The following is a 14,070-nucleotide window of genomic DNA, read 5'->3' as shown; positions in this document are numbered from 1 at the left end:
GAAGATTAAAATTTTAGTAAAAGTATATCTTTTTTAAGCAACTAAGGTAAAGGGCCTCTTCATACATTGCATTTTAAAGTCTATACTTCAATGCACAATTTGAAGAGCAGGAATTTACAGTGAGATACTACTAAATACTTGAAACTATATGTATCATAAGGGAATATTCATCAGTGTGAGCAGGATCAGCTGCAATTGCCACTGAGCAGAACCTTGCGGGAAAAGGGCTTGATGCCAGATACTGTTGTACTACCACTCCCATCATGCCTAGTCAGCTTAGACAACGGCCAGGGATGATGGGAGTTGTAGGCTGCCCTAAAGCAATGTGTTTATGCCTGCATCACCTGTGTAGACAAAATGTCACAAAATAACTACAGTCGTACCTTGGTTTTTGAACAGAATGCATTCTGGAAATCTGTTTGACTTCCGAAACGTTCAGAAACCAAGGCACTGCTTCCAATTGGCTGCAGTAGCGTCCTGCAGCCAATTGGAAGCCGCACTGGACATTCGGCTTCCGAGGCAAAGTTTGCAAATCTACTTCCAGGTTTGCGACGTTCGAGTTCCAAGTTGTTCGTGCACTAAGCTGTTCAAAAACCCAGATACGACTGTATTACATCCTCCCCCCCCCCCGAGATTTGATGATTTCTGTAAGTAGACTACTGTAACTGCCTCAAAAAAGTTTCCAAAACCAATAATTAGTCAAGAATGCAACAGATAGCCTTTTGCCATTGGGAGCATCAAAGTGCCACTTTACAAAAGCTGCACTGGTTTCCATTCTATTTCCAAGCAAAATTTAAATTTCCAAGCAGCCTTTAAAACCCTAAATGGCTTGCAACCAATATACTTCAATGACCACCTTCACCCACAGAATCCTGCCCACTCATTATGAACTGTTGGACAGGCTCCACCCTGACCCCTAGTGCTAGCTAAGGCCTGACTGGGTGGAATGCAAAAGTGCATGAAGTTGCACCTAAATTATGAAATTCTGTTTGACCACCTCGTTTGGCCTGTCACAGTCTGCAGTCGACTTTTTCTGGCAAGCACTGTCCTGCCAGGTTAATGGAATGCTATTCACTTTTCCTCCTTTTTTTCCTGTATCACTTTATCTCTTTTTAATAAAATGTTTAAAAAGTTTATGGATCCTTGTTTTTAAATCATTTTTATCTACTTGCTATCCCCATTTCAGTTTTGTTGTTTTTAAAGAACACATAATAACTGCAAGTCTGCATTAGTTTGCAAACTAGCACATAGTTTGGTCCTAAGAACTCACATCACATGATCATTGTGACAATGAATAAAGATTGGGAAGAATGTTAAATGCTGAAATAGCTACATGTACAGGCCTGAAAGAGCCACTTGCTTGGTAACCCGTGGACAGTAATAGTTACCTGCAGGTGACCAGGCAATAAAGCTTTATAAAAAGAATGCTCACATTTAGGTGCACAATTAGGACCCGCAAACCAGTTAAACTCGAAGAGCATTCGCTGGGGTCATTCTATTTCCCAGTCAACCTGTCCAGGGCTGAACAGTCCTATCTTCTCCTTTCAAGTTAACTGGGAATGCAAATTTTTACTGCACCTTGATTAAAATTTGCTTGGGACTGATGTCGATGCATGCAGGGAGTAGGGAAATAAAGTTGCTTTATGGCAAATGTTTGGGGCCCATTAGTTAGCTACCTCTAAAGTAGAGTGGTTATAATTAAACCTGCCTATTTGAGTTTTATGAAAACAAATCAACTCTGGTCCAAGAACTAGGCAATTAATTTGGCTTACTATTGTGTATATACCCTGCCTTATGTATATAGCCCTGGAAGTTATATAAGATTATCTCTCATACAGGCACAGACTAGAGCCAGACCTGCTTATCTTAAGTTTCTCCCAAGGTTTCTGCTTCATGAGTTTTCAGGTCATACAAATACATCAGATGCAGTATGCCCACTACAGCAGTAAAATATCAGAAACTATAGATGGCACACTGTAAGTGTATTCACTTGTGCAAATGTTTAGAACTAAAGTATTAAAGCCATTATAGAGCTCACTGTAAACTCCCTAGAAGACCTGTAATGTTGTTTTGCACTGGGTTTTTTTTAATCTGTAAAAGAAAATAACACTTCAGTGTTTCTATCTGTTAATAGCTTACTGTAGGAATGAATCCAGTTGGAGTCCATCCACTGATGGACTCTGATCCAGCTGGATTTTCCATTGGCAAAATAAGAAACAAAGCAATATTTCTCTCTGTACCATCCCACAATACCTCCTACTGTGTTGCAAAGGGTACCCCAACCATCTAGAACAGATTTTGGAGGGCTGGGGAAAGGTGGAAGGGATTGCTGAAGGTGACCTCAAATCCCTGTCCTGCTGACAGATATCTGTATTGGTTCTAAGAGCCTTCTGTCAGTCAACAGAGGGATACCAATTGGATGCAACAGTCATTAAAGAAAAATACACCATAGATTTGAATCCAGACATAGTAGCAGTTGAAATAGGCCTACTGGGTGGTATTCAAGTAAGTTTTACTCAAAGTAGACTGACTGAGATTACAGGACGTAATTTCACTAGTAAAACTTAGTTGAATACCATATATTGAACACAATTCTCTTGATTTCAATGGGTCTACTCCAAATGACTGTGTCTGGGTCAAACCCATTTCATACAAGAAAATATATCTACACGGCTAAATGGCTAAATAAATTAACTAGAAAGATTCTCAAATATACAATGAATTGTTTAAATCAAGCCAAGTCACACATTTAAGTAGCAATAGTTCCTTACTAGTGATGAAAATCTGGGAGCAATTAGATCACAAAATTGACAGCAATGATACAACCCAATAAAGTAAGCAAATGGAAAATGACCAAATGAATATCAAAATTTCTGTACATTAAAAGGGAACTGGATATCACTAATATAGGTTTAGGAAATAAACTGCAATAATATAGCATTTTTCCCTGTGTATTGAATGATACGTAAAACAGGAATTATGAGTTTATTTTTGTTAGTTGATTATAATGGGTAGAGAATTATATACAAAGATGTTGTATTCTATATGTTTATATAATAAAAATCAGAGGGGAAATGAGCAAAAGTTAAAATTACACATACATTTGTTTCACCTCAGCCACTATATGTGCACAAATAACAAACACTAGAAAATAAATATAAATAATTCTTATATGGTTTGCACATATATAAATCATTACAAAATGATTTATACAAATCTCTGATGAAACACTTTGCATCGTAGGTATCAAATGTTCAGTTACAAGGCCCAACGAACTATACAGCAGAAGAGCACAATTCTCTATTTTACTTTGGCAATACAATACGTAATACAAGGAGATAAAAGCCTGTTTTCAAATGTATTTTTTAAAGCTGCTTTCAGACATCTGGAAAATTATCCTAAATTAGTCTAAATATGGATTTCCTCCGGGTCAACTCCGTGATGTCTAAAGGCAATTGTCCTTTGATTCATCTCAGGGCATTTACTTTCTAACCCTAGGGGTCATTCTGAAACAGAACGAAGCTTTTCAAGTAACTGCTCTGTACTTGCAAACTCCTGTAATAACCTAGATATGGAATCTTCATTCTTTTTACACTCAGGAGCTTCTGCTGACTTACAATGAAGTTGCTCAATAAATTGAGCACAAAAGGCCTACAGCAGGACGATGACAAATTAAGTCAGTTATTAGCAAAGTTCACCTTTGAAGAGGGTTTGGACAGAAGTCTTACATGACCTAAAATCTCACCATTCTCTTCTCTGTTACAGCTTAAACTATAATTTGCTTAAATAGTTATGCATCAAAGATGCCTGAGGGTCCATTTATTGATTTGAGTGTTATACCCACCTACACCAATATCTGCAGATATTATTTATGCATTTATGCCCATGGGACATAATCTAGAAAAGTAAGATACACCAGAATCCCATAGAGTTCTATAAGATTTCCTTCAAAGGAAATGTACATAGGAAACCAACTTTATTTACTTAACTGTACTAAATATCACTGATTTCAGTGAGACAAGCCTCATTTGCTCTGGTTTCCACCCATGAAGAGCCATAAAAGTCATAAAAATATGCCCGCCTGATGTTTGCCTACACATTCGGTAAAGTACAAATCTGAAGTACAGATTTGGAGGTGCAGGACCATGAAACTACTGCACTTCCTTTTAAAATGTGACAATATTGACAGGTTTAAGGTAAGCAACCTGTTTGATTAAAGTTGTTGTTAATTCGATTTATACCTCCCTTTATCAAAAGAACACATTTTATGGAGCACAATAATGATCAACAGAATAGTAATAATAATATTAATAGTAGTAACAACAACAACAACAGCCCCCACTGGCAGCTTTAACAGGCCGTAATTATTTTATGGCCAAAGGCCTGGGTAAAGAGGAATGAATGTTTTAGCCTGATGCCTAATGATATGTAATGATGGTACCAGGAGAACGTCTCTGGTGAGAGCATTCTACAGATGGGGAGCTACCACCGAAAAGACCCACTCTCGTGATGCCACCCTCCGAACCTCTTCGGGAGAAGCAACATGGAGAAGCACATTGGATGACAAGTGCAGGGTCCAGGGCAGTTCATATGGGAAGAGGCAATTCTTAAGGTACTGAGGGTATGAGACATGTAAGGCTTTATATGTCAACACAAGCACTTTGAATTGGGCCCAGAAACTAATTGCCAGTCCATGTAATCAGGGGGCAGGATTGGAACATATGCTCAAACCGTCTTGCCCCTGTGAGTAACCTGGCTGCTGAATTCTGCACCAGCTGAAGTTTCAGAACCGACTTCAGAAGCAGCCCCACATATAATGCATTGCAGTAATCCAGACATGGAGAATCTTTTGAGGCTTTGCATGGCTATCATATCTGGGAGCAATAGTGGACAAGCTGAATATGTGCCTATAGACCCCAGAAACAGGAAACACAGTTTTTCTAGCAGTGGAGCTACTGTTCCCTTTCAGGATGCCTGCTTACAGGCGTTCAAAAGGTAGAATGACGACAAAGTGCAAAGGATAAGTGCAGTCAGCTATACAACACTCATCTATAAGCAAGAAGCTCAAAAGTGTCTGGATGACAGCTATCAGAGACTGCATTATACAAATAAGTATCATAATACTTGTATAATTATACATTATACAAATAAGTATCATAATATATATGTTTTATATATATATATGTTAATATATATAATATAATATTATATGTTAATATATAAGTATCATAATATATATGAAAAGCTATTAATAATGCTCAATCTAATTGAGGAGTTCATAAAGTTCCAAAATGATAAATTATAGCTCTCTGAAAAACAGATGGGATAGAATGGAATGCAGGAAAGCAAAATGGCAGAACTGCAAAACAGTTTGAAGAACTCTGGGTATGCAAGAGTAATAATACCTGCCAAGCCTCAGGACATTTTACCCAATGATGCCTAAAGCATGGACATGACATGTTACATTAAAACAATCAGCAATATTCCAAATTTTGTTGAAGAAACATACCAGATTTGAGTTTATACACTAGTTGAATTAAATACCAGTTTGCTAAGTGCTGGAACAATACCAGAGTGAATAAAATGAATAAGTTAGCTAAAGAACACTACTTTCAAATCTAGAAGATATTACCAATACAACATACAGCTTATTATCAAAGTTTACTGCAACGATAAAGGAAAGATAGTTTGAATTCTACTATTTTGTTCACTGTTCTTGCTCTGTCCCATGGAAAACTGGTGTCATTGGGAAAGATCTATTTACGTTAGACTGTTATGATACTGGTGTGTTCTATAGCACTGCCCCTTATGTACATTCTTCCTGTGTGTAGTTTTTGCGGTTTAAATATCTCTACTCATGCTGATGTGTTATGTTTGCAACATTCCACCAGAACAAGGAAGGATCCTGGTCCTGTCCACAGAGATATAATTTCACTTGGTGCCATTAACTTCAATGTTTCATTTGTACCATCTTATCTTCTCCATCCATATCATAGTTATGCACTGCCTAGCAATGCTCAAAAGGAAAATATTGCACTAGTATACATAGATGGCTTCACCAGCGGAACCCATTTTTTATATAGTACTGTGCTGGTATAAAAGGCACCTGCAATCTTCCCTATCCACTTTCAGTCTTGCAGAACATGCTGCCTTTTAAATATGTGAAGCAGCTGGAAAACAGTAGGGTTATTGCTCTCCTCTGTCCATATCCAGTAAAACAAAAAACTATACATTATTTTCTACTGATTCCATTTATTCCATTGACTGCCTGTGATCCCTGCAGCTCTTTCATATGCGCAACAGACACAGGATTATCATCAGATTTAGGAGTTTAGAGGCAAAGCAAGCTCTGCACGGGCCAGTGAGAACACAAAGCAACAGGCTCCTGGGCTCAGTATGAGAGAAGAGTGGTGTTGACTCAAGCAACAAGTTGCTCAGAATAAAGAGCCAGAGTCTGAGATGTAACTCCATTGGACTCTCGTGTTGCCCAAAGGCTGCTTCAGCTTCTTCTGGCCTATAAGCACTAGTGGTACCAAAGCACAAGCTAGCAGACCCCTCCTCTGACAAGCTGCCATAGTAGTAGCATACATAGTCCCGGGTTTGAATTCCTGGCACTTCACATAACAAATGTATATTTGCCAAAATGCTGGCCCACAAGAGGACAAGGAAAGCCCAACTTTCTTTTTAAAAGTATAAAGCTTCACAAACTGTTTTACATTATCTTATGTTTGACTCCTTTCTTTATGATTTGTTGAAAAGAACTCATTAACCTGCTAGTTTATCCAGTTTCGTTAAGTCTGACTACTGAGTGTAACCCTGACTCTTAAGAGGTGTGAAAGAGCTCTTCTCCTGTTAAGACTGTCAAAGGAATTCATTACTGAGGGGGCAGAATGGCTTTGTGTACAAAGCCCAATCTTTTAAAGATTTTTAGCAGATTTGCTAATAGACTTGAACCGTAATGGATTTTAATACTTGAGTGACATGTATTCCACCACCCTGATATCCGATGGGCACAAGATCAGGGACACTTTCCCCAATGAAATTAATAATGCAGTCCTATGCATACTTAACTGGTAAAATCAGCCAAATAAACATATATAAAATCAACCTGCACATTTCTTAACTATGTTCTCATGTCCCTTTGATTTCAGTGGAGCTTAAGCATGCCTAACGCTCTTTGGATTGAACCCAGTGGCTTCAAGCCTACACAGATTCATGTCCATTTATCCAACTGGAACAGCATGTAAAAGTTGTCAGGATCAGAGCCAACACTTGGGATTTATCTGTAGATTTTGCTATTAAAGTGTACTTAAAACCTAATGTATTAGACAAATATATTTAGAAAGAAACTATATTCAAACACTAAAAAGCTCAACAGAGTATGTACAAAGTTGAAGAAAATTCAGTTTTTAGACACTTATATTATGTTTCCAAGTAAATTACTTCAGTGCTTTCTTTCAAGGATATTCAATTATTCTTTTCTTTTTATATGGACTTTTTAACATGTTGTAGCTTTAATCATCATTTTTAGGTTCTGGTGACACTTTTAACATTACTCAAGAGCCGCTCTCCAACAACAGAAAGAAACTTTAAACTGTCTCTTTATAAAGTTTTATGACAGCGACACATAATTTAGGATACATAATAATCAGAAGTATACGTATCCCTTTAGCATGGCAATCAAGAGCTAGACAGTACACATATAATCATTTTCAGTGCTAAGCCAGTCCTCTCTGAAAACTTCACTAACACAACAGTGAGGAAAAGAGGGAAAACGCAGACATACAGGAAAAAAAAAACAGCCTTCCCCATTATAAAACCCCACCAAACTTCAAGCAAAGAATCTAATTATATACTGCAGGATTATTTAAACATCCAGTTTGAGTTTTATATATTGATTAAATCTAATCTACTGTTGGTAATAACAACAGTTAGCATGTACATAGCACTTTGTGTTCAAAGTATTTCATATACATTATCTTGCTGCAACCCTTACAACCAACCCTGTAAGGCAGGTCATCTCCCTATTTCCAAAGGAAGACAATAGCTACCCTAGGAGTAGTGAGAGGAAAGATCCCTGATACGTAACTTAGTCTCTTTGCCACTAAGCTACACCAGAGTAGTCGTACCTTGGTTTTCGAACAGCTTAGTTCTTGAACATTTTGGCTCCCGAACACCGCAAACCTGGAAGTGACTGTTCCAGTTTGCGAACTATTTTTGGAAGCCGAACATCCAACGGGGCTGTATGTGGTATTATTACCATTAGTGGTGAGGTGTACAGATTAAACCCTTGCTCCTTCACATAAACACTTCAGTCCCCATAGGTTTTACTAAGCAAGGGTAGTAGTCAACAATAGTCCCACTCAGAGTAAATCTACTGGAGTAAATGGACGTGCCTAACCTAACTTTAGACGGGTTTAGGACTACCCCAAGTTTCTATGAACTTTTCCTACTTTTGACCCAACTGAACTATAACATACGAAGCAGTTTTCCAAGAAGAGTAACATTTTTTTTAAGTCAGCATTTTAGGACACAAGATACAACTTACATTCCTGTGAATTCAGTGAGTTAGTAACTGAGGTTTGAAGAAAACTATCTTTGCTAGGAAATGTGAAGCCTTGGGCAAGGGAAGTGGGAGTACAGCTTTCCTTTCTCCTAACTTCTAACAAGGCATGCAATCTCGTACTCTATGATTGGAATGTCAACACAGAGAGGCTGCAGTAGGTTCCAGTGTGAGGCAGTCACCCATTCCACGCTCTCGTTAGGGATTCTCAATGATCAAGGTTATCTGGAGTAATTCTTGAGCCTGTAAACTTGAAATAGACCCCACTGTTTCTACCTGTGAATACCTATTTCTGGAATACAGCTACTAATCACCAATTCTTATGAACACTGAATATAAAACATAAACCATTATACTCCCCACCACCACCATTAATTACATGTTTCTGTTGTAAGTCATAGGATAGTTCTGCTTTGTTTTGCACTATTAGTGCATAAATACAGCATAGTGTAATCATTAGGTTCAAACAGAAAAGCCTTTGGACAGTCACTCATTATTCTAAAGTTATATTTTGCTGGCTATAATCTTCTTTTGAACACAATAGACCTACATAATTCAAAATTCCCCTAAAACATCTACAGCTGTAAAAAATTATTGTGCAAATAGTGACAATTTAAAAGCTATTTAATTGACCTAAATTAATGACTGCAGAAAAATAAATAGAAGGAAAGAGGAATTTCCAAAGAAAAGTGATACAACACTGAGGCTGCTATCCTATACCTGGGATTAATACTTTCCTGGGATTAATCCTCCCTAAATTTTAATGGAGTAGACAGGTATAAATTTGTGCTGAGAATGTCTTAAATGTTAAAGTCATATGGATGTCATTCCCAACTCCTTGAAGATGCTTCCAGAATATTGAGTTTAGATTTAACTCTTAGGTTTGGACAGTGTTTATAAACCCTGCTGCATCTCTCAAAAAAACTACATCTTCTGTTATAAAATATTACTTGCAATTTTTAGGTTCCCCTCCCCATTAAAACTATTCAGCTTAGTGAAACGAATATTGGGAGCCCAGCGTGGGCATTTTTACATGCTAATTTCCTGATTAACAAACCCCACATACCAACACAGCCCCCCTATTCCCCACAAACACTGCATGCTGTCACATTTCCTGATTGTGTCTAAAGAAAATATGTTCTCTAAGAAATCTAAAAACTGAGCAAGCACCTTACATCTGAATGTAAGAGACAGGTAGCCAGTATCTCACTAACATCAATCTTGTTCTGTGTGTGTACAGTTTACATACTTACCCAGGAAGGCAAATGGAAATTACAGGCAGAGGAAAATGAAGCTGTCTCCAAGCCTTTGTCATGTGATAGTGACCTATAAAGTATCAAATAGAGGCATATCATCAGCACATCATGATTTTACAATATTGCAGCTGGCCCAAAACTGCAGCAAGGCTAGAGGGATCCCAAAATTGCAACTTACTTTTGTCCCCCTTTGTACCCACCCAACAGTAAGTTCTTATTAAAATATGAAGCAATTTTGTGCCTCCAGAAGGAAAACACACAAACACACAAAACTGTCAAGTTTAAACTGCAAACAAAACCAGCAGAGTGTTTGTAAAGTGCACTGGGAGTGAACAAGTGAAAGAAATTGTATGGGGGATTCATCACTAGGGGAGGTCCCCCCCCCCCCCATTAAACAGCACACCCAAGATGGCAAATACAGAGAAAGTTGAACTCAAATTGCAAATGGGAATCAAACAGGAAGGAAGCCCCTCGATGTGCACATGTAATCGGTTAGTCAGTTTCGTGGATGAATTTAAGCAACATAATCACCGTTCTCCAAAACAAAATCTGAGACCCAGACTGCAGGTCTACACGAGACGTTGCAACATAGTTTCAGGTAGTCCCCATTTCCCGATCCCTCTTGATAAGATCCCCCTCCCACCTTCTTTCGCCATCGCAATCCAAAGAGAGAGAGAGAAATATTATATAGACCTGACTTCCTCCAGTACACGGGGAAAGAGAGCATTCGCCTGCAAGCCACCCCCACCCGGCCAGCCACCTACCCCACCATGCAAAGTGTAGGCAGGGCCACTGGGGTCTGGGGGTGAAAGCGAAGGTTGTTAAACATGGAGTGTCGCGAGGAAGATAAAGCAAGCCCAGAGCTTTCCCTTCTTCTTTCTGGTCAGCATCAAGTTTGCATCTTAGTTACAAAATGTCGATCTTAAAGGCTGACAAGACACAGGGAGGGAGAAAGAGAGAGAGTCCATCTTGCGGGGTGGGGGGGGGGGAGAGTGTTGCTGGAAGGAGCGAGGAGCAATAATATAACGTAAGAAATAAAGAAAGAAAATCTCAAACCTCCCCGAGGGGAAAAGTCTGCACAACACCTTGTAGGAGAGCCTGGAGCAGAAGAAGGCAGCCGGAGAAGCGGGCGCCGGGGGGAAGTGGGGGGCTGCTGCCGGATCTCCCCCCACTCCTCCTCCTCCACACCCTTTGCCTCCCCAGCGAGATTCGGTGAATCAGACTGGCAGCAAACACCTCCCTGCTGCTGCTGCTGCTGCTGCCGCCGCCACTGCTCCCCTCCTCCTCCCCGCGGGCCCGAGCTATGATCCCGCGGCTGCTGCCACCGGGAAAGAGGAGGAGGTGCTGCTGCTGCTGCTGCTGCTGCTGCTGGAGCCACATGGAAGCCCAGAATCCTTGTGGTTGCTCCATCTCCAGCGTGTTAGGGGCGAAGAAGAAGGGGGGGGGACCAGCACCAAGAGAGTGGGTGTCTGGGTGGGTGGCAAGCTGCCCCCCTCGGCCTCACCCGTGCACGGAGCCGGGGATCTGAACGTGTCATGAGCAGGACAGGCAATGGTTTCAGAGCCCCAGGCCAAGTGACCATCCTCCGCGGCAGCCTGCGCCCCCCCCACCACCACGCTCGCCTCTCTCTCTTGACAAACTTTCCGACAAGATCCACCCGCGAGAAGTCGCTAATTTCCCCCCCTCGCACTTTTCGGGGTGCTGGGCGAGAAGGGGGGGGGAGAGAAACGGAAATAACCCCAGAAGACCAAACGCAGCTCGCAACAAGAGTGGCCGCGAACCGGGTATTTGCTTTAACTCTCTTCCAGGTCCCCCAACAACCCGCCAGGGCGCTTTCTTTCCGCCCCCCCTCCCCACCACCACGACAGAAAAGGAAAGCGCTGGATTGGGGGGGGGGGTGAAGGGAGAGAATAGCTTGCCTATGGCTCTCCGCTCGCTCTCCTCCCCCCCCCCCGCTCTCTGTCGTACATGTTGTCTCAGCTTCTTTTTGCATCGTTTCATTTTACCTTCCTCATTCAGCGGCAGCGGATTGTTCACAGAGATATTCCGAACGCAAACCTCCTCCTGCTTTCCAGATCCCAGGATTAACGAGACGTTTCTGTTTTGCTCACCCCACCTCCCTGGCCAAAAAATAAATAAAAATGCGCGTTGGTTTTGGGGTTTTTTTTTTCTGTTTCTCAAAAACCTCCTATGCCGGATCCAGCCATGCAAGTTTTCATACATTCGCAAATAAAACAGAGAGGAAGGAGAGCGAACGAGGGGAGGGCTGGTGAAGGAAGAAGGAGCGTCTGATTTCTGTAATTTACCAGCGACCCGATCTCGCAGCACAGCAAATAACAGTTCGACACCCATCTGCCGGCTGGTGGCTCCGTAACCCCCCCGGAAGACACGCGTCCCCCTCCCTGTGCAAACGACCTGCAAGTTTTCTGTCATCGCGACCACCCGGTGTCACAACTTACCTTCAGAAACAGGACTTTAAACTGCCAAGGCCTTCCTCTCCCCCCGCTTCCCCTCGCAGCCTCGCTCTCTCTCCACCTTAAACTTATTGACACAACATAATCCCACATTCATGCAAAATCCTGACACAGCCTCTCTCCTCCTCCGTCCGTCCCTCCCCCCCCCATCTCTTTTATTCTTCCTTGCTCCCGGCTTGCACTATCACTTTTTTAATATATTTATATATATATGTAAAATCTCTCCCACCCACCCCTTTAAAAAACAACAACACACTAACAAAACTCCCCTCTAATAATTGCACATTTTGATGTTGTTGTTTGTGTGGAAGGAAGCAGGAGGAGGGAAGGAGGGAGGGAAAGTGCCTTGCAAGACATGATCCTCTCTCTCTCTCTCTCGCTACCGGAAAACGAACGATTCCCAACTCTCGAAGCCCGAGCAACTGAGCCTCGTTTGTCGGAGGGGCTGCGGGGGGGTGGGTGTGCTTCCCACTGCACCCCCTTACCCTGCCCTCGCCCCCAGTGACACAAAACACGAGCCGCCGCCGCCGCCGCGCAACACAAATAAATCAACGCACCGACGACATCGTCGCCCCCTCCCCCTCTTACAATGAACTTTCGTTTCTCGCTGCCCCTGTCAAAGAGACACAAACACGCGGGGGAAGGGATGCGTGGGGGTGGGGGGTGGGTTGTTTCGAATCCCTCCTGTGGGAGTCCCGGTTATTCTATTTCCCGGCCCACCGTTGCTGCTGCTGCTGCTGCTGCTGCTCTTGCCTCCGTGCGGTGGTGAGGTTTCCAACGCAGCCTGGCACTGGCTGGCCTACCCTTGGGTTGGTGCTGCTCTTTTCCCTCGCTCGCTCTCCCTTTCCTGCTAAATGCATTGCATAGCATTGCAACTCACCTCTTTCCTCCGCCTCTCTTCATATCCTCTCTCTCTCTCCCTCTCTCTCTCTCCCCCCCCCACCTTCTCCCAGCGCCCCACAACCACCACTCCTGCCCTATATAATCTAGAGAGCTCTAGAGCGGCGGCTTCCCCTCGCGCAAGGGCTGCGAAGAAGCCCACCCCTGACCTTCTCTCTCTCGCCTCGACCCTCCCCATCCAAAGTTTGAGGCAGGAAAAGTGAATGGGGATGGTGGGCAGCGGGGACGCCGAGAGGTCTGCGCCTGCCTTCTCAGGGAGTCCCCCCTGCTGCCGGTTGAGGAGGAGTCCTGGGGGGCTGCTGCCCCCATGCTTTTAAGTGAGTCATAATAGAAAGGGAAGTGTTGGGAAAGGGGAGCCCTTTCCTCCTGGCTCGGGGTGGAGAGAGGGAGGGGAGGCTGCTGGCTGCACTTACCTCCGACTGTGTGCCCGTGTGTGTGTGAATGAGTGAGTGTCTGTTGAGTGTTGGCGGCCGTGGCCAGTCAGTGTTTCTTTATGTGAAAGTGAGGCGAGAGAGAAGAGCAGCTCTCAAGCAGAGCCCACACTGTACACTGTTTCCCCCACATATACAGTACATTGCAAAGCCGGGGAGAAGACCGAAAACATTCGGTTTTTATATAAGGCAGCCTGCCATTGGCTCGCGGGGCTGAGGGGCAGGTTGGCCAGCCATACAGCTCGCCTGTTACACCCGAAGAGAAACGCACGCAACCACACACACACTCCCTCTCTCTCTCTCTCTCTCTCTCTCCCTCACATGCACACACTGGCGAGCGCGTGCACAAACTCACACGCCCGCAGAAAAAAATATCGCGTATTTGTTAAAAACAAAAACAAAAAACCCGGCGTTTCGGGACCTGTAGGCAGCCTTTTCTTTTCTTG

At 42.7% G+C, this 14,070-nt stretch overlaps 1 protein-coding gene across 7 annotated transcripts in view; it reads right to left on the bottom strand.

Moving 5' to 3' along the window:
* Positions 1-13,764, bottom strand: part of BBX (BBX high mobility group box domain containing) — a 118,343-nt gene extending 104,579 nt beyond the window's left edge. For 3 of the 7 annotated variants that reach the window (XM_081859666.1, XM_081859663.1, XM_081859665.1), the window contains exons 1-3: positions 13,607-13,764; positions 11,826-11,939; positions 9,817-9,889 (exon numbers count right to left, since the gene is read on the bottom strand). Coding sequence is in view for 1 of the 7 variants with exons in the window: in XM_081859662.1 (XP_081715788.1) it covers positions 11,826-11,834 (9 nt within the window). In the remaining 6 variants the exon portion in view is untranslated. Of the gene's footprint in view, positions 1-9,816; positions 9,890-10,904; positions 11,022-11,825; positions 11,940-13,606 lie in introns of those variants that run through there. The other 4 variants (XM_081859664.1, XM_081859668.1, XM_081859662.1 and 1 more) reach the window with 3 other exon arrangements.
* Positions 13,765-14,070: the final 306 nt, after the last annotated feature.

This window comes from Podarcis erhardii, assembly GCF_964252035.2.
Source record: "Podarcis erhardii genome assembly, chromosome: 4".
NCBI classification, from domain to species: domain Eukaryota; kingdom Metazoa; phylum Chordata; class Lepidosauria; order Squamata; family Lacertidae; genus Podarcis; species Podarcis erhardii.
The sequence above is the reverse complement of the archived record's forward strand: the minus strand, read 5'-3'. Positions and strand labels throughout refer to the sequence as shown.